The sequence below is a fragment of the Carcharhinus amblyrhynchos genome, chromosome 8 (assembly GCF_965287045.1).
Source record: "Carcharhinus amblyrhynchos chromosome 8, sCarAmb.v2.hapA, whole genome shotgun sequence".
Lineage (NCBI taxonomy): Eukaryota > Metazoa > Chordata > Chondrichthyes > Carcharhiniformes > Carcharhinidae > Carcharhinus > Carcharhinus amblyrhynchos.
In genome coordinates this window covers 88,514,225-88,534,771 of record NC_137331.1, presented here as the reverse complement: position 1 = coordinate 88,534,771, position 20,547 = coordinate 88,514,225, and the positions used below count along the sequence as shown (strand labels likewise).

The window sequence follows — 20,547 nt, the reverse complement described above, 5'->3', positions numbered from 1 at the left end:
TGGTTGAAGCAGATACAATAGCAACGTTGAAGAAGCACCTTGACAGACACATGAATGGGCAAGGAATAGCTGGATATGGACCACTTAGAGGCAAAAGGTCTCTAGTTTAGAAAGGCGTCATGTGAAAGCACAGGCCATATCCCTCTCTTTACAACAATCTGAGGTCCCTGTCTGCTTCAAGACAACGATCATCCTCCCAGTACCAAAGAAAAGCCAAGTAGCATGCCTTAATGACGATTGTCCGGTGATTCTTACATCCAGCATTATGAAGTGCTTCAAAAGGTTAGTCATGGCACAAATCAATTCCAGCCTCCCAGATTGCCTGGATCCATTACAATACGCCTATTGCCGCAATAGGCTCATGATAGATGCCATTTCCCTGGGCCTACCTTCAACCCTGGAACACCAAGATAACAACGATACCTATGTCAGACTCCTATTTATTGACTACAGCTCAGCCTTCAATACCATTATTCCTATGAAACTAATCTCCAAACTTCATGGCCTGGGCCTCTGCGGCTGGATCCTGAACTTCCCTAACCCCCTGATCACAATCAGTAAGGATAGGCAACAACACCTTCTCCACAATCATCCTCAACACTGGTGCCCCACAAGGCTGTGTCCTCAGTCTTCTACTATGCTCCTTATACATCTACGACTGTGTGGTCAAATTCCTCTCCAACTCGATTTTCAAGTTTGCTGATGACACCACCATAGTGGTCAGATCTCAAACAATAACGAGACAGAGTAGAGGAATGTGATGGAGAATCTGGTGCGACGACAATAATCTCTCCCTCAATGTCAACAAAATGAATGAGATTATCATCAACTTCAGGAAGCGTAGTGGAGGACAAGCCCCTGTCTACATCAATGGGATGAAGTAGAAATGGTTGAGAGCTTCAAGTTTTTAGGTGTCCAGATCACCAATAACCTGTCCTGGTCTCCCATGCCGACACTATAGTTAAGAAAGCCCACCAACACCTCTACAGAAGACTAAGGGAATTTGGTATGGAGATGGGAACACAGATGCTTTGGAAATGTAATGAAGAGCCTGCAGCCATTGTGACTTCAGTACATTGATGTTCTTAAATTTATCTGTACAAAAACAAATGCCTTTACTTCTTTCATCTTTTACTTTTTTATAAAGTTACAAATCTTGCCCTTAAGACAGTTTGCTATGGAATGCATGTGTGCACATAAATTCTTATACAGCTAGGCATGAAGTAACACCAACTAAGCCTGCATGAAGATTCAATATATTACTTTAGATCACAGGAATGACAAATCTTATATCCAGCAATATGTTTAGTTATGGTTTTAATTATCAACTTGTTAGATTATCTGCTGAACTATCTCAAAAGATTACATCCATGACATCTTGCCAAATTTAACATGTTTTATCAGATTCTTTCAATCATAAATTTTATTAGCAATATCTTGAGAAAAATTGCATTACTTGGGAGAATCTTACAATTTCATTTTTTCCAGAAATCACAAATAAATCTCAATACAAAGTTAATTTGCTGTAACTTTTATTTGCAACAGCACTTGTGTGAAGATTATATCCAACATTTCCAAAGCAAAACACCATTTAAAATAAAACTACAGAAACATACATATGGATAATGAACCATCACATTAGGGTTATTCAGCAATACATAGTAACTTGAATTATATTTTGTGGTTAAAAAGTACCAAGTCCTGTGGGGTGCTGACAGAATATAATCCTAAAGGTCTCTGGAGTTGATGATACAAGAACTGCAAGGAGAGCCTTTATCACTAATATGAGTTTGATATTTACCCACTACTTAATTTTAGAAAATAAATCTTTTAATTTTCTCCCCTTTACCCTTCATCTCCTGAATACATCAACTCTCACTGGAGTCCTGTTCCTGGGTCATGACTGTTTGCTACAATATCGAAGCAATTATTTGATATGAAAGATCTAGTGAATGAGCACTGAGAGATTATTTAAGCATGAGGATCACCATGGCTGAATCCTCACCTTGTTCTGATCTATACATTTTCAACACAGATCAATGGACAGCAGTCAAGAGCAAGAACCTTGGAAGTTCCTTTCCAATACAGGTTTGCTGGAACTAATGGAGTACGCACTCCAAGTACTCAACATTAAATATATATTCCTTATATGTGATAAAGAATATTAAACCAGGAGTGGTGACCAACTGAGCTATCTTGAGGGTGAAGAACCTTCTTTCTTATTTTTAGCACCGTAATTTCATTCACTCAACATTTTAATGGTAATGTTTCAACAAGCTCTGTGCAAATTGAGAGAGGGTTAGCAAGAGAAAACACATTCAATGAAGTACCAAGATTAAAATTTCCCTTTGGTATTTTAATAATACAAAATGTGCAATAGTACAAGTTAGAGAAATACAGCAAATCACAAAATAAAAGATTTTTTCCCACTATAAAAACATAGCTGACACTCTGAATAGTATTCATTGAGTAGCTCCTCTCTCGGAGCTACTGAAGCTTTGCAACAGAAGATTACAACAATTCATGCTTGATCATTCCACTGGACATTTTGGAGTATTTCAACAGAAGTGAGTAGCAATGCTAAAAATAAAAATTTATTAAGCGAAGAAAAGTAGAACTTGGTATCTATCTGATGTGTGTGAACTTACGCAATTGCTGAAATGTTCTTTGTTATCTGAAGATATCACAAAGCACAAAAAATAAAATGGTGCAAATGCCACAGTTTGTCATATCTCCATTTGTGCAGAAGATAAGCAAATAAAGGGAGAAGAAAATGTCAAAATAATGTGGAAACGGCATTTTTAAAAACACAAAATACTGAACTACAACAGAAACAAGTTAACTTCTGGAGGTTGTGCTTTAGTTAAGTATGGTCTGACTTATGCACTATGCAATGTTTAATTAAACAATGACAGAATAGAAAAATGACTGATCCAAATGTAAAAAACATTAAAAGGAAAGACTGGAAAACCTGCAGTTCTACAGTTTTGAAAGAAAAAAGTGATAATGAGGTCTTCAGGTTCGAAAAGCAATAAGGATGATAATTCTAAATTAATAATACAAATTGAGATAATGAAAATGAGAGTTCATAAACTGAACATTGTGAAAATCTGAAATGAATATTAGTAAGAATTTAAGGAGTGCAATCTTTGGGATAATGTGACAGATCAGAAGTTGAGGGAACAGGGTGGGGAGAATGAAGATTAAGAGCATTTAAAATGTGGGTGGATGATATTGTGGAAAAAAATGTAAAGTACCGAAGAATAATAGGCTAAGTAGCTATTCCTTGTTCTTGGTTTTCCCTTTTGTTTTAAAAAAAGCCATTCTCTTCACACAGACATTTTTCAATGAGCATTTAGAGATGACATGGTTATGAACTCTCAATTTATTCCATTTCCTCATAAAGGTGAATTTTCTGGTATGTCCCCTTCAATCCCAAAAATAATCCAACTGGCCCACACCACATCAAACATTACATTAGTGGCAAGATATATAGCAGATGCACCTAAAGTTGGCAATGGAATCACCACTGTACCTATCATTTCAGTATTGGTACTGAGGTTATTCAAAGTACTCAGGGTACTGTCTTTGAAAGATGCACATCAAGCTCATGTAAGTCTTTATCTTTCATCCAGACAGTACTGTAAATGCATCTTGCTGTCATAGCTTATAGTTATGCACGGCTTATGGCTAATAGCACTTCTAAACATGGGAAATAGGTTTTCAATCTAACAACAGACACTGCATTATACTGTATGGTTTTAAACAGTGGGTGTCCAGATTTTATAAAGTTTAAAATTTGACTATTTATTCCTTCAAACTGAGTGCAAACATTTTATTTGAATGTCTAAGTTTCTGAGATATACACGACCCAAATGTATTAAAGCAGAGCAACTAATTTCAAAAATATTCCTTCAACATGTGAGATTAACAGGAATGAGGAAACAGTCATAGCATTTGATAGCTCATTTGAACAATTGTCTGCAAATATCTTTTACGATTTCACAGGGTAGCAGATGGACTTTCATTCATATGTGTCCGATGCTTCAATTACAAAGATTCATAATTATTTTTCTTAAATATGACAACTATTAGACAGGGTGCTGACTTTTGGGAATGTTTATATAGAGAAAAATAAAAATATGAATAAATAGGTATAACAAATGGATAGAGAAACTAGTGAAAATGCTTCAATAGTCAATTAGTTTTTACAGATAGTGGTCCCACTGAGATTCAGGTATAATGAATAAGTGGGTCAGATTGGCATTGATAGTATAAAGTAAGATAGGTGATCTCTTAATTTCATATAGGTTTCATTGTATATCAACATCTTGCTACCAAAATCATGCTACTTGTGTCGGAATTATTGCTCTGAAAGAATTCTAAACTCTTCAGACAATTCAGCAGTTGCAGGGACACAATGTTAGGTATCTGTATGCAGCAGAAAGGGTAGAATTCTAGTGACATATAATATTTGAACGCAACTAATGCCCAGGTCACTAGACATGACAGAAGACTATCAAATGAAACAATAAAAGCACTGATGGTGGTCATGAAAATATAACAGGCTACATCATTCCATGGAAGGTTCAAAGTTCCAGACTAACAGAAAGAATATAACACTGGGGAGGAAAAGAATATAATACTGAGAGGAAAAAGAAAGCAATGGTGCTATATAACATTTATAAAGTACTAAAAGGAAACAGAAGTTTCATGCTGGGGTCTATACTTCGAGTCAAAATGATTGTAACCCTAGCAATGTACTTCAATTAGAATGGGATTTTATCTACAATAAATCCTAAAACTACAATCCTACAGGAACCATGTACCTATTGCAAGGCATAACATCTAAAAGAGAGTTAGCAATATATAACTAATGCATATAGTCATGAAGCACACAAATCATCCCAATGCCTGTTTTGTTCTTTTCAACCACTCCCATCCAAATCCAACACTTGCTGAGCTGGATTATGCTGTTTCATTTTCCCTAAATATGGACCAGCACAAGACAGGCAAACTTCTAGGAACCGATGCTTCCCATCCTGGGGAATTGTAGAAAATAAGTGAGGAAATTGCAGATACAGGAGTTATAATTTTACAAGGATCACAAAACTGCAAAAGTCACTTCATTAATTAAAGAAGGGAGAAACCAGACAACTAGAGATCCATCATTTTAACATCACTTGTGTGGAATTTACTGAAATCTATCAAAGACAGGGTGACTGAGTAGTTGGATAAGGGAAGGCTGATCCAAGGGAGTGAGTATGGATTTATGAAGGATATGCCAAATCTGATTAATCCAGCTGCATATTTTGAGGAGGCACTGGCATGGTGGGCAAGGGGACATCTACAGATATTGCCTACATGGACTTCTTGAAATCTTTTGTAAAGAGCCCCAAAAGAGATTATTGGTAAATATGAAAATGCATGGAATTGGAAGTAACCTTTGACACATGTCAGTAACTGAATGGTGAGTAGGACACAAAGGGTGAGAGTAAGGAGAGTATTCTCTGACTGGTCTGAAATGACTAGTAATTTTGTCACAGGGATCTGCATTTTTCCAGATCACATTCTCCAAGGAGGCAGAAACATTCTTGTGGATCTTCAATTAAAGCAAATTTAAAAATTTGAAAACCTGCAAACTAATGTTATCAAGAAGGCAACTGATCCTTGGCTGCCAGGCTCCTGGTCCAAGCAATAAATACACACTGAAAAATGGAGTGTCTCAGGGACAACAATGGACAGGCAAGAAGAATACACTATCTCAATGTTGAACACCAATCATGGGCAAAACATGAGCTACTTGTAAAAGAACTCTCTGACAGGAATATGGACATGATCACATTGCGAGAAGCCCACCTCGCAAACATGCCACCTGTTGGGCCCACATTCTAGGTTGCCAACTCACTGTAAGCAGGGATAATAAGACAAACCCACCCAAAACAAGGAAAGCTTCACCGAAGATAAAATCAGATTATTCCCTACTCCATCCAAATAGCTAAGCTGAGCATCACAAATGTCTATAAGCCACCAAATGGCCTGTGAGCTAACACATCCAGCACATCCAACCATCCACATTGACAACTTCAACTTCCAACATCAGAAGTGGGGATACCTCAACAATACTATAGGAGAAAAAGTGTCACACAAAGCCCCTTCCGTGCATAACAGAAAGCTTGTGCACAATGTAAAGCAGCCTGGTATATCCATTCTGCTCAGTGGAAGAACGATCACTCATCTGATTTTGATTCATGACCCATGAAGGGCAAAGGCTGAATGCCAATGTGCTCAAGACAAGTGCTGCCCATCTTTTCCTATGCCCAACATTGCTGCAAGGTTTGGGTAATCAGCCTTCAACTATTAACCATTGACTAAGCCAAACCCAAGCTGGAACCTGTGGAAGGGCAACACGGATGCCTACGGCAGATACTTAAAAACCAGTGTTAACTGGATCCCACCCACTCAACCCCCTTATCCCATCCACCCACAAAACAAAAACCCCTTCACTTGACTTCTCAAATTGGCAGCCACTAAATTTGTTCAGTAGGGCCTTCAGAAAAACTTCCAGCCCCTACTGGAATTCGTAAAGTGAATGATTCCTGAAAGAATGCAGGAAAAGTGAAGACCCCAATTGAGGAACACCATTCCTCCAGTCCCTTCCTGAAGGATGCTTCATAAGTGGGCAGGAAACAGTGTAAAAGGCTGACTTTGTGCAAGCCAAATGGAAATTCCTATGCCACCTAGGAGCTCCTAAACAGCTCCCACATCAGTGACCCTGAACCAACACTAATGCTGTTGCTTCACAATTCCTAGTAAACTTAAAGTTACTGACCAGCAGGGAAGATAAGTGAGCAGTAAAAACAGCCCTGATGCAATCTCTCAAGAGTGCCCCAGAGCAGACAGACTTTTCAACTCTTTACACAAAAGAGAAAGTGGACAATGCTGAATTGGAGTTTTTTTTTTAAACACCTGTTTCTTGCCGTTTTACACATAAGCGGAAGTGAAGAACACTCTGATGGCAAACAAGTCAGACAAAGCAGCAAGAGTTGATGGGATTTACCCAGAATTCCTGAAAAACAGGAAAAGAATACGGCTCTTCACATTTGCTGACGGCTTGGCCAAGGCTTTCCAGGCTAAAGAACTTTGTGACATTGAGGAAACATTCGCTAAAGCTCTTTGGTCCCTAGAAACTTACTTCAGAAAATGTAGACTTTGACTAAACATTGTCATGACTGTCATTTCAGTCTGAATGAGTGAGAGGCCAGGAAAAAAACCTCAAGGGCAATAAATATTGTCCCAGCCAGCAACACCCACATTTCATAGAAAATAAAACATATTGGGAGTCTTAGTTTTTCATCATAGAAATTAATGTATTAGATGAAGGAGTTATATATCTAAAGTTTGCACATAACGCTAAGCTGGAGGTACAGCTGTATAGATGGGAGTAGGAAGTTACAAAGACTAAAAGAGTGGGCTAAACTGCAGTGAAGTATGAGGTTATTCAGTAATGAAAGGTAATTTGGGATATTTTCAAAGTTGAGAGAGTCTTAGAGCTATGGAGAAACAAATAGATTGAACTATTCACATACACAAATCATTCATAGATAGTGCACAGATAAAAAACCTCAAAAAGGTTAATGGAATGTTATTTTGTCTTAAAGAGATACAAAGGTAAGGAAGTGATGCTTCAGTTGTGCAGAGATTTGGGCAGACTCCATTTGGAGAACTGCATTCAGTTTTGGGCATTGCACCTCAGAAAAGATAAACTGGTCTTGGAGAGGGTACACTGGAGATTCAGCAGAATTATACCAGAGATTAAAAAGGGTTAAATTGTGAAGCAAGGTTGCGTAAAGTACGTTTGGATTTCATTGAATTTAAAAGGTTGAACAGGTGATCTGATTGAGATACTTAAGCATTAAAGATGTACAAAGGCAGATTTCCTCTGGTATGAGAATCCAGAACAAGTGGACATAATCTCTAATTTGCTCACTATTTAGGAGCAAAATCATGAAACACTCTCTGCATTCTCTCCCACCACCACCACCAAAAGATGGTGTGAATATCAGAACTCCATTTTCAAAATACTATGGATGTTGGGTCAAGCCAAATTTTCAGGATGATTGATAAGTAAGTGGGTCAAACGAAACCATGATCTATTTGTAATTGAATGGCACAACAGGCTTGAGGGGACAATTAGCCTACCCCACCGCAGAAACTATCCCCTTCACCTTACTACTTTTTCAATGTATCAGGATTAACTTTCTCACTTTCAACAGTCAATTCCCTCTTAAATGCCTCATCACTATATTCATTTATTTTAATCCACACCATGTAGAATGCTCTCTGACAAACACGCCAATTGAAATAAAAATGTATTTTACAATCTAACAAATGTAATACAACTTGTAAAAGACATTTTCTAAACTCTTCAATACCCAGGCATCTTTTTACAAAGCATTTTAAGTGGATTCTGTGCTTTCATTTCCCTACTATTTCCCACACCTAACGAGACACCAATTTGCAGTTCTCGAATATCATTTAGAAAAGCACAAAATCAGAAGGATAACCTCAGTTTCTTTTCCAGCTCATTAAAGGTGAGGAATGCTGTGCTTAGGATTGGAACACTTTCTACTTGAGACAGTTGGTGATAGCATCAAGTATTCGCGGGCAAGGCATAGAACCGCCAAACGGAGTCGATATATTGGACTCAAAATATTAATTCAGCTTTTCTCTCTCCACTGATGCTGTCAGACCTGCTGAGTATCTCTAACATTTTATTTTTTATATATTGCAGAGTAAAGCCATCCCTACTCTTCCACCTGTGAAAGATTACTCCCTGCTGCCCCAGTGTGACTCGCCTCCTCTGTTCTCCACACTCAGCATCTTGTGGCTTTTCTGGGTAAGATTAGATTTGTGTTGCAGGCCATGCACACATGGAACTGGATTTTGAGACTGTATTCAAATTCATTTATAGAGGTCATTTCAGCCACTAAGCAGAGGTCTAGATTGCAAAATAGATTCTCAAGTTAAGTGCTTCACATATAACAAACAGCTCTTTCCACTTGAAATTTTTGTTTTAAAAAAAGATGAATTTGGTGTTTTCTTTCTCTATTTTCCTCTTTTTTTTTTTTATTCTCAATAAAGGTGCTAAAATGGAAAAGCCAAATCACGTGCTTCCCACCTTTGGGACTATGGTGGTATCCTTCCTAATACCAGTCTGAGAAATATGCCCTAAAAAAGGACATTATTGAGCAGCAAAATACATCACCAGCGTTGCCTCGATAATCTGGAGGTGCCTCCTTCCAGTTCCTCCTCATTTTTCCCCTCGTATGATGTTTTGGAAAGTGGCTCATGGTACCAGAAGCGAGAGGCTCAAAGTATAGTTCTTCCAAGACAAAACAAGTAAAAGAACAATCTTCTTCCTTGTTAAATCACTCCTTCTTGCAACTCAAAATTAAAAATATGTGGTGCCTAATAATTAGATACAAAATGCACTTCATTCGTAATGTACAAGATGAAAGAACAGATAATTTACTGTACACGTGCACTGCATGGATGCTAAACAAGGCTGTTCTAAAAGATGTTCCACTTTCAATGTACCAAACTAGCAATTTAATAAAACAGCATTAACTTGGTCATTTGCAATAACAATTTTTAGTAAGGCCTCAAAGATTCAATGCAAAGGAGCTGTTTTTCAGGTGTCTGAAACCAAAAACAGTGAATGAAGTACATTACCCACTTCTGTAACACTTCATAAAAAAAAGTTTACAGCTGACATAAAAGTTGCTAAACTTTGGGCAGAGCTTAGGCATGTAGACTAAGTGCACACAATGACCACGCATGCTTAAGCTCTGCCTAGAGTGCTGTGGTTTTTTTTGAAGACCATGTATAGCTTAGTAGGTCTGTTCTGTATCCAAAGAAGTAAATACAATACTGTTCTCTAGCTGAATTAATAGATACGGATCCACTTATTTCAATCTGATGCGAGATTTTGTTTTAGACCTCCATTCTGAACAACATGAGGGTGATTCCAAAAAGCAAGATTTTCCCTCTTTTCACTCCAGACTAATTTGTAAAAAATAACTTAAAAAAAACAATGTTATTTATATGTTTTTCAAAGTTCCATTTTAAAAGTCCATCTGTAAAATGCGACATTACTTAAACACAAAAATTAAATATATGCAACACTAATGAGGATGACGACTGGGAAGGTTTCAATCTTCACTAGTATTGAAATGATATCAGTGTATTGACTCTGTACACACGATAGGACCTATTCCAGTAAACACGAGTGAAGTAGTTGACATATGGAGAATAGTCCAGCTTAATCTCATGGCAAAATCGTCCATACAGGGAAAATGCATAGTTTGCATCGCTGTCTCCTTCACCATAAAGTATCTGGTAAAGGAAAAGAAAAATAAATAAAATTGCAGTTGCCAACACAGAGTGAGTATTCACATCAAAAACAGTCAGAAACAGCGGCCTTCACATGCTAAAGCATAGGGATTTATTCAAGAGTTTCACTTTCAAATTATTTATAGTACAGGAAAATTAAGCTCATTTAAGTTTGCACTTATGTTTTTGTGCATGAGCCAAGAATAACACCAATCCTCTACTCACTTCCCTTATCATTTAGATACACAAGAAGGACAATTTCATTTATTTCCCTTAAAGAGTGCTATGAAATCTATTCTGGCAATTTGTGGCAGAGTTTCACACTCTAATCAGCCTCTGTGTAAATATTTTGCTTCTAACCCCTTTGGTTTGCAATTATCATAACTTTCTGCCCTTTCGTTGCTCTCTGAACTACTACAGGAAACAATCCATCATTACTTATCTTATTGTCACTCCATCATTTTGAAGGACACTTTTCAGGATAACATTTATCCTCAACAAAAGCAAAAATTGCCAATTTTCAAATTTTTTTCATAACTGTAACCTATCATCCCAGATAATAGTTCTGTGAATACATGTATGTGTTTCACTATTCCTTCTAATTCCCAAATGTACACAATAATCTAAATGAAGTCCAACTAAGTTCTTGTACAAATTCAACATTACCTCCTTGCTTATTCAATGGCCAGAAATTTCTAACCTTAATCCCTGCTGGAATGGTGGGACTATTTTTGGGTTGGGAACTTGACAGACTGACTTGGGTGCCTAGCCATTTCTCTTTCTCAAAGCAATCTAATTTTCATCCTACAACGTTTCTTTGCCATCTTTCGATCAACCACAATGTGTATTACTCATCAATTTAGCATCACCAGAAAATGTTGACATTGATCATTCAATTCTTTCCACTGCGTCTAACCATTTACGCACTAGTAGTGACGGAGACCACTGTGCAATGCCGCTCATCGCATTCTTCCAGTGCAAGAATTTTCCCATATCTTTCCCTTTCTGCCCTCCAACTAACTGCTGCCTTTAGACAAAATTCTCTGATATATAGAGAAGAACTACTTTTGCAACTGCTGATTAAACTCACTTCAAAATGATTAGCTCCAGATGCACAATTCTCTTCATGTGATAAAAGGCTTACATTATGGGCAGGATTCTCATTCACCCCGCCAATATTGCCAGCGAGAATGGAGAATTTGGCACTCAGCCAAAACTCCATTCACTGCAGCAGCATCAGGAAAGCATTCCAGCATATATTTATCAGAAATACTGCACAAAAATGCAATGCTACTTTGATAGCAGGATTGGTGATTTACTTTCTCTTCCAGTTCTAAAAAAGGACATATATTCAATGCTAAAAAGGACATAAGTTTAATTTTTAAACTGGTATTTAAAACACAGTACCTTAAAAATAGCAAATAAATTAAAATATTAACAAAGCATTAGCATTTATTTCTAGTAGTACAGGATTTAAAAACAGAGAAATTACGTCAAACTTGTACAGGTTCTGCTCAGGTTTAGACTATTGTGTAGGAGTCCTAGCCTCTGTACCATAAAAAGGACAGAGAAATTCTGGAGAAAGTTCAGAAAACATTTACAATGATGATACCAGAACTGATAGATTACAGCTATGAAGCAATATTGAACAGCGTGGGGTTCTTGTAAAAGTAGAAGACTCAGAGGTGAAGAGAATGTTTCCATTTGTGGGGGGATCCTCAACTAGGGGGCATTAAAATGAGACGAATACTAATAAACCAATAGGGAAATAAGGAGAAAAGTCTTTACTCAGAGAATGGTTAGAATGTGGAATGTGCTACCATTAAAAAATGTTCAAGACAAATGGTTTAGATGCTTTCAGCAGGAAACAGACAACTACAGGGTGAAAAGGGATAGAAAGGTCTGCTGATAAGCTGAGATAAGGCAGATGGAATGGGAGGAGGCTGACTGAGCATTAAAACACATAGACTAGTTTGCCAAGTGGCCTGTTTCTGCACTGTATATTCTATGTACACATTAATAATGCAGATACATAAAAGACATGTGAATGAAGTGCCTCAAGGCAACATAGAAAAGCTTTTAATATCCATTATATAATTACAGAATTATAGTATTTGCTTAACCTACAAAAGTCTATGAAAATCTTTGATGTGATGTGATCTGCCATGTGAACTGTGAACTGTCACTTAATTTTTTTAACCACGATATTGGTGTAAAAACCCATCTGGTTCACTAATGAGCTTTAGGGGAAGGAAGTTACTGCTCTTACTCAGTCTGGATTTTGTGAATCCAGATCCATAGCAATGTGGTTGACTCTTATCTATCCTCTGAAATGGTTTGGTAATCTGCACAGTTAAGGGTAATTGAGGATGTGCAATAAATGCTGGCCTTGCCAGAGATGCCCATATGCCATAAATTAATAAATTTTAAAAAGCTATAGAATGTTGTAAAACAAGAAGTATATCTTGTGGGATATATCCTTAGGCAGTGGAAGTTGAAATCAGAACTGAAACTATTTTCCACCATTGAAAGTAAAAAGTGCTGGAAATATTTCAGATTTCCAGCCTCTTAAACCTGCTCCGCCACTCAATGAGATCATGGCTAACCTGATTGTGACTTCAATCCCAGATTCCCGCATATCCCCAATAACCTTTCACCCCCTTGTTAATCAAGAACCTATCTAGCTCTGCCTTAAAAATATCCAAATATTCTGCTTCCACTGTCTTTTGAGGAACAGACTCCAGAAACTCACAACTTTTGAGTTTTTGACTCTTTGTCAGAACTGTAAGGAGTGAGAATGTGTTAGAACTCTATGAAATCGCAACAAAAAGTAGCAACTTTAAAATCAAAAGACTGATGGCCTAGGCTTGGGGTTGGGGTGTTTGCATTGAGGTAATAAACTATACAAATCACTTCTCCAGGTAAAGAGAAATCTAAAAGACATTTACCACACAAAATGTATCATCTAATATGTCTAAAGCCAAATGAGGGAAACTTGGGCTGAAACTTCCTCCCAATTACTGAGGTAAATTTTGATAAAAATATTAATTCCTACAATATAACCACAGGACTTAGCGTTGGGCAGATGGAAACTGAGCAGAAAATAGAAGCCAAGAATGTCTCAGAAAACATAAGAACATAAGAAATAGGAGCAGGAGTAGGCCATCCAGCCCTTCGAGCCTGCCCCGCCATTCAATAAGATCATGGCTGATCTGTCGTGGCTCAGTTCCACATTCCTGCCCTCTCCCCATAACCCTTAATCCCCTCGCTTATCAAAAACCCATCAACCCGCGTCTTAAAAATATTTAGCGAGGCAGCCTCCACCACCTCAACGGGCAGAGAATTCCAGAGATTCACCACCCTTTGAGTGAAGAGGTTCCTCCTCAACTCCGTTCTAAACCGCCCCCCCTTTATCTTGAGGCTGTGCCCCCTAGTCCTACTGTCCTTTCTGAGCGGGAAGAGTCTCTCCACCTCTATCCTATCCATCCCATTCATCATCTTATATGTCTCAATGAGATCTCCCCTCATTCTTCTAAACTCTAACGAGTACAAGCCTAGTTTATTCAGCCTCTCATAGCTCAACCCCCTCAACTCCAGTATCAGCCTAGTAAACCTCCTCTGCACTCCTTCCAGGGCCAAAATATCCTTGTGTAAGTACGGCGACCAAAACTGCACACAGTACTCCAGCTGCCCTATACAGCCGCAGCAAGACCTCCCTACTTTTATATTCAAAGGGAACAATTAGGGGCTTTTCATTACCATATTATGCTTCATCATAACCAAATACCATTTCACTCTTCCTGCCAAACAAATGCACGAATACTGGAAAATAGATCTTTAATGAAACTTACATGGCCGTTTGCAGCATCCAGCAAGTCCTTTACACGGCAGCCTTTCACTGGTCCCATGTCATTACAAATTCCTTCTTCAATTATGAAATAATCAGTTTTATACGACATGAGAATCATATAAATATCTTCAGCAGATCTTCTAGAATACACCTGGTAGATCTAGTGACAAAACAATAGAACTCTGAAACCAAATCAGCAAAGTGGCATCAAAAGCCCCAAACCATGGATGTGCCACTCTAATGAAATGTTCCTGCTTTAACCCGTCGCACTAAAAATTAATGTATTTAAATTTAAACTTGTAGTAACATTAACCTCGAGAACAAAAACATAATCTTTTTGCCTTCTATGGAGACAGTGCTAATTCATGAGAGAAGAGGACTCCAAAGGCATTAGCCCCTCAGTATTTTAGTCAAATGGTCATTCTTCATGGATGAACATAGAAAGAGTGCAGGGATAAAGTGGAAATGTGTGAGCATCATAGTGGGTCAGTATCATCATCTAATAACCAGCTATCCAGCCAGACACTGTTCAACACGATTCAGTAGAACGTAATAATCAGGAGCAGTCAGTGGCCTACCCTCCACTTCCTGGACTATGGTGCAAAGACCAATCATAAGAGCCCTACATCTGGATCCCTGTTAAGGGGATAACTGAGCATGCAATCAAACTTCCTCTCCCCCCTCCCCCTATCAGTACCACAATGAATGTCGCATCTTTCAATTGAATCATTGGGTGGGTCCATACAGAGACAAGCATCTAAAATGCACAACTGATTCAGTTGCGTTTCAATGCCAAACTAATACAATGCCTCACCAGTATAACTAGTATATAACACAGAATGATTTTTGTCAAGCCAATAAGAGGTACTTACCTCCTCTGTCCGTTTTCGTAGGTCCCTATCTGAATAGAGTGGATGGGTGGTCACTGTTCGGCCAGTACAGAGTTTCACAGTTCCCATAAGTTGCATACTTCCAGCAAACACAGCAGCAGCTGGGGTTTGTCTTCTAAGCGACAAGAGCAATAAAAATTAAAATAGCTTTTTTCAAACAACTTGCAAACTTTAAAGTACAGAAATGACAAATGTGAAGGTAAAGGCACCAATAATCTGGCTCACTGATATACAAAAGGAGGTTTACACAAAACTGTAAGCTTCTGAAATGAGACAGACGTTTTTGGAGAGTAGAAAAACCTCATATCTTTAGGCAGAGAATGAGCGAACAAATTTGCATCGAGAAAGCTCCTTATCACTTCAGTCAGGGCATCCTCAAGCACTTCACACACAATGAAGTGCAAAGTCACAAAGCACTCAATCCCTTGCCCATTTTCTGAAGCAGGAAAATTATACATGTGGCATATGTGAAGGAGGGAGAGACGGCACTGCATTCATTTCCAAAAATGGTAAGATGTGTCTTTTATTGGTATAAAGATCAAAATTATAGAGTCATAAGGGGCGATTCTCCCACTCCAATCCGCTAAGTTTTTGGTGGATCAGAACAGGAGATACGCACGTGCACCGATTCGCGGGATTCGCACGTGCGTTCCCTATGCATGCTTGTCTCCCACTGCCGGAGAGCAGGCGCGGTTGGGACCACACTGGAAACTGGCAGAAAGACCAGGTAAGTCATTTTAATCTATTTTTAATGTAATTTGAATATGATTATCAGGCCCAGGGCTGAATTCTCCAGGCCTGATAGCATCTCCCACTCTGCCAGTACAATTTAATTCCACTTGCAGGGAACTAGTGGGAAATTCCACTAGAGCGAAGGGGGCAAATTGGGGCCCCACAGGGGGTCAGGCAGCGGGGGAGTGTGGTGGTGCTCTGGGGGCATGGGCACCCTGCCTGTGCCCCCAGTACTGCCCAAGGAGTAAAGTGCTCATGTCCAGGGGGCACCTTGGCACTGCTCACCGGGAAATCTGTAGGGTAGGGTCCCGCTGCTACTCTGCATTGGGGTCGATCGGAACAGGAAGGAGACCAGCTATCAGGGCACTGGATCAGGGATGGCGACCAAGGGATGTGGACTGGGCGGGGGGGGGGGTGGTCATCGAGACTGGCCCTTTGCTGGCCAGCAAATTGCGAGCTGACAGTTTGGGGTCACTGCTCATGCTCAGAGTTCCCAAACTGTCAGAGTCTGGTGTGAATAGGCCCCACCCGCCAAGTTTTTAATAATATTCATGATTGTGACCTCTGCATTGCACAGAGTGTTGGAGGTTCGAGTCTGAACTCCCACTGAAAAAACAATCGTGAATTACACCATTTTTCCCACCAATTCAGCACTTAGAATTTATTTGGGAGAATCGCTTCCATGGCGTTTTACAGCACAGAAAGAGGCCCATCAGCCCACTGTGTCTGAATTGGCCACCAAACACCAATCTATTCTTATTCCATTTTCCAGCACTTTGTCCATAGCCTTGTATTCTATGTAGGCACCAATCCCACTACCTCTCCAAGTTCTTTAAATTTTAAGTTTAAGTTTATTTATTGGTGTCACAAATAAGTTTACATTAACACTGCAATGAAGTTATTGTGAAATTCCCCTAGTTTGGGTACAGTGTGGGAAAATTTAGCATAGCCAATGCATCTAACCAGCACATCTTTCAGACTGTGGAAGGAAACCGGAGCACCCGGAGGAGAATGTGCAGGCTCCACACAGTGACCCAAATTAAACCTGAGTTCCTGGTGCTGTGAGGTTGCAGTGCTAACCATTGTGCCACCCGAGCGAGCACTCTACCATTTGAGCTAATTCCCTCAGCTTGAAAATAAATGTTAGTTAAAAAGCTGAATCTACTGACAGATCCCAATTTTTTTTTAATAAGTATTATGGCAAAGGACATGCTCCTTAAAAGAGGCTTTAAATACCAGCACCAGGAAAGACGGTAGCAGAGTGGTAACTTCACTCACAATCCAGAGGACAGCATGGCAGTTAATAGAATTTAAATTCAACTAATAAAGTCTGGAATTGAAAGCCAGTCTCAGTAATTGTGACCATGAAACTATTTTTTTTTTGTTTTAAAAACCCACTTGGTTCAGTTGTGTCTTTTAGGGAAGGAAACACTACATTTGGCCTATATGTGATTCCACATCCATAATGTGGTTGACACTTAACTGACCTCTGAAATGGCCTAGAAAGCCACTCAGTTTAAAGGATCATTAGGGAAGGGAATAAATGCTAGCCTTTGCAGTAACACCTACATCCCATCAAATAATTTTTAAAAATCCCTTACTACATGAGAAAAATGGGTCTGTGCTTGACAATCGCACTATAAAAGCAGAAAAACCAAAGTAAAGAATAAGTATTTGAAATCAAATCAGAAACATGATAGAAAAAAATCCTGAGGTTTATAAATAGCTTTCAATAGTGCCTGCAAATTACTTTAGCTATCTCCATCACCAGACAAAAGAAAATAGTCATATTGTGAACAAGAAAAACTACAGTGAATGGAGTTGAATACTGTTTTAATGGGCTGCACTTGACCTGTCCAGCTGTTACTGGCTTTAGCGTATGAACATGCAATTATTTTGCCTCTTAGATACAGTTTGAGGTGAGGTAATGTATTTGGAAGGTTCACGGATGTGTAGCTTCCGTAACAAAGTAGAATGTCAGGCAGCAAATTAAAATGCTATTATGCATGAAGCTGGAGTATTCAACTAAAGTTGTCTGGCTCAGCTGTATGCAGAGTAGGATCTGCTGAAGAGGTTCAATTGTGCAGATTGATGAAACAGCTTCTAGCATGACACGTGCCACAGTGTACAGATAGATAATCTGGTTTCTGTCTCAACCAACTGTTGTCGCTTTATCCAACCATGTTCAGCTTTCCATCTATATTTGATAACAAATGGGAGGTTATGATCTGCCTTGAGAGAATTAGGTTAAAATTGAGAGTCCCCAGTTACATTCAAAAGCTGGTAATTAAATGCACATTAGTAGTAAAGCTAGATCAAAATAGCATTTCGATTGAGTTGAATTGACTGCATTTGGTTCACATGCAATGTAAATATTTATATGCACATATATTTTATATATATATATCTCATACTGCAGTGGTAAAATACTATTGCATTACAAAAATTATTCCTTATAAGTGTGGTTGGGAGATTTCTTTCTCCCTCAAGATGAGGGGCATTAACATTGTAAAATGAAGCACTTTCCTTGCTTTCCATTTAAACACTTGATAGGCCATCCAACTCCCTCTCTCCTACAGCTGTACACATCTTTCTCACTGTCATTTTCTTTGTCCTGCTCCTGTTTAAACATTGTCTCTCTCTATCTTTTTTCTGCTTTAATTAGAGTGTTCCCCTTCTGCTACCAGAATAATTAATACCTCCAGCCTCACTTCACCGCTGCCACCACCACTACCCCCCCCCACAGAAAGTACCATTGGGCTGCTCTCTGTGTTGATGTTGGCTGAATTGTCTTGGGATCATCTGACGCTGTGCATCAAGTTGCCTAGCTGGCACCGAAGCTTGCCTGTGGGATCCTGTAGATGAGACCTCAGGCTAAATTCCCAGTGAGCGTCACGTCTTCATTATCAGCTGCACCAACCCATTTTCATTGATGATGAAACCAATTTCCCAGCTACTGCTTACATAAATACATGGACACACACGCACAAAGGTACAACTTACTTGATCCAGCTCATCAGCTCTACAGTATCAGAATCATAAAATTCCTGAAGTTCAGAGAGTTCGGCCATTACATCTGGAAAGAACTGATGTGCAAGTACTTTAAGTCAAATACATCATGATCAGCAAAACTAACACAAACAAGTAAAATATCTCATTATAAATAATTTTGCCTTGTCCCTTCTTCCTGGATGCAGTGACATCCCATAATACAGTCACAAGCTACCCTTCAGCACCTCACTGAAGTGGCCATTTTTCAAGTATAATCCAGTTTATTGGTAATTCAACTATGGAAGGCATTACAGTTGAGCAGCAGGACATTTTGAGATTGGGCTGGAGGTACATTTGAGGGACAGGTCAGAGATGCCTCTTTGTAATCAACTTGATTGCTGCTGACTTAGGAATATTCAGTCAGAAATGATAAACATTTTCATTTAATTTTCCGCATTCTTCCTGACAGTTTCCCAGCCTCTCTTAGTTTCAACTAACTTCAATATGATTCTCTTTGTTCTAGGCAAATGAGACCTTCCCCATCACTGATCCCTAGAGCACACTGTAAGCCTATCATATTAATCTCAGAAACAATCAATTAATTCTTGCTCTTTGCTTTGAGCCTCAGCCCATCACTTTATCTGTGTTGCTTTGATACCATGTTCATTAATTTATAAGAATTCTCTTATGCAGCACCTTATCAAACACTTCTGAATATCCAGATACAAAAAAAACATTCACCACATTCCCATTAGATAGATCCCCTATGATTTCCTCAAAATAAATCAATTAGGTTTGTCAAGCATGACCTGCTTTTTGCAAACTGATGATCAGCCCGTGCTTTGCAATATATGCACTCATTTCTTCCAAACTTATGGGCCTTAGAAACGTTCTTGTAACCAAGACTATTTAGTGGCCCAAAGTTTCCTGGCTAATCTAGTTCCCCTTTATTAAACAGGATAACATAGAACACCTTTCAGTCTTTTCATGTTACATGAGTACATTTGAATATATTTGAAAATAATGGTGAGTGCCTCTGTTAGCTTTTCCCTAATCTGCTTATGAAATCTAGGCGTGTACCATCTAAACCTTGCGATTTCTGTTTTACTTTTAGGCTCATTACCACTATTAAAACTTATTTTAAAAAATAGATTTCTTTTCAATGTTTATCTTTGGGTGTTGTTCTTCTACAGCTTCTTCAGACAGTCACTCTAAAAACATGTGCAGAATATCTTGTTCATGATTCATAAGCTTAGAATATAACTTTTAGGTTGTAAATTGAATGTTAAGCGTATGCTAAATGAAAAAGCCTGGTTGAGAATCTGATACACAGCCTAATGTAAAGGCAAATCAAACAAGCCTAAGTTTAATTAACTTGTGTTTATCTTATAAGGGCAACGTTGATCGTGAAAAAATATTTAAACAACAACTGGGCCTCTTAGCCTGGAGAGAGGGAAAATATATCCTAAGATATAAATTATTCAAATGGGTTGCAAGATCAAAGAGTAATGTTGAGGGTAAAACATAGTTGGTTTGTATTTCTGTTTTGGATCATCCCAAAGTCTGCCACATTGTCATATAAGCTAGAGGGGTTAGAAGGTTTCTTTGTTTAATTTATCTGTGTATTTGCTGACAAAAGTAGCAGTTCAATTTGAGAACAGACAGAGGCAGCTGCTGACTTGATTTTTG

General features: G+C 38.6%; 1 protein-coding gene across 4 annotated transcripts in view; it reads right to left on the bottom strand.

Moving 5' to 3' along the window:
- Positions 1–1,528: 1,528 nt before the first annotated feature.
- The window catches only part of LOC145346747 (putative C-mannosyltransferase DPY19L4), a 91,171-nt gene continuing 72,152 nt past the window's right edge, over positions 1,529–20,547 (bottom strand). For 3 of the 4 annotated variants that reach the window (XM_080194431.1, XM_080194430.1, XM_080194432.1), the window contains exons 16-19: positions 18,871–18,953; positions 15,118–15,250; positions 14,247–14,405; positions 1,529–10,398 (exon numbers count right to left, since the gene is read on the bottom strand). In XM_080194431.1, coding sequence (XP_080050557.1) covers positions 10,225–10,398; positions 14,247–14,405; positions 15,118–15,250; positions 18,871–18,953 — 549 coding nt within the window. In that variant the 3' untranslated portion in view covers positions 1,529–10,224. Of the gene's footprint in view, positions 10,399–14,246; positions 14,406–15,117; positions 15,251–16,343; positions 18,065–18,870; positions 18,954–20,547 lie in introns of those variants that run through there. The other variant, XM_080194433.1, reaches the window with a different exon arrangement.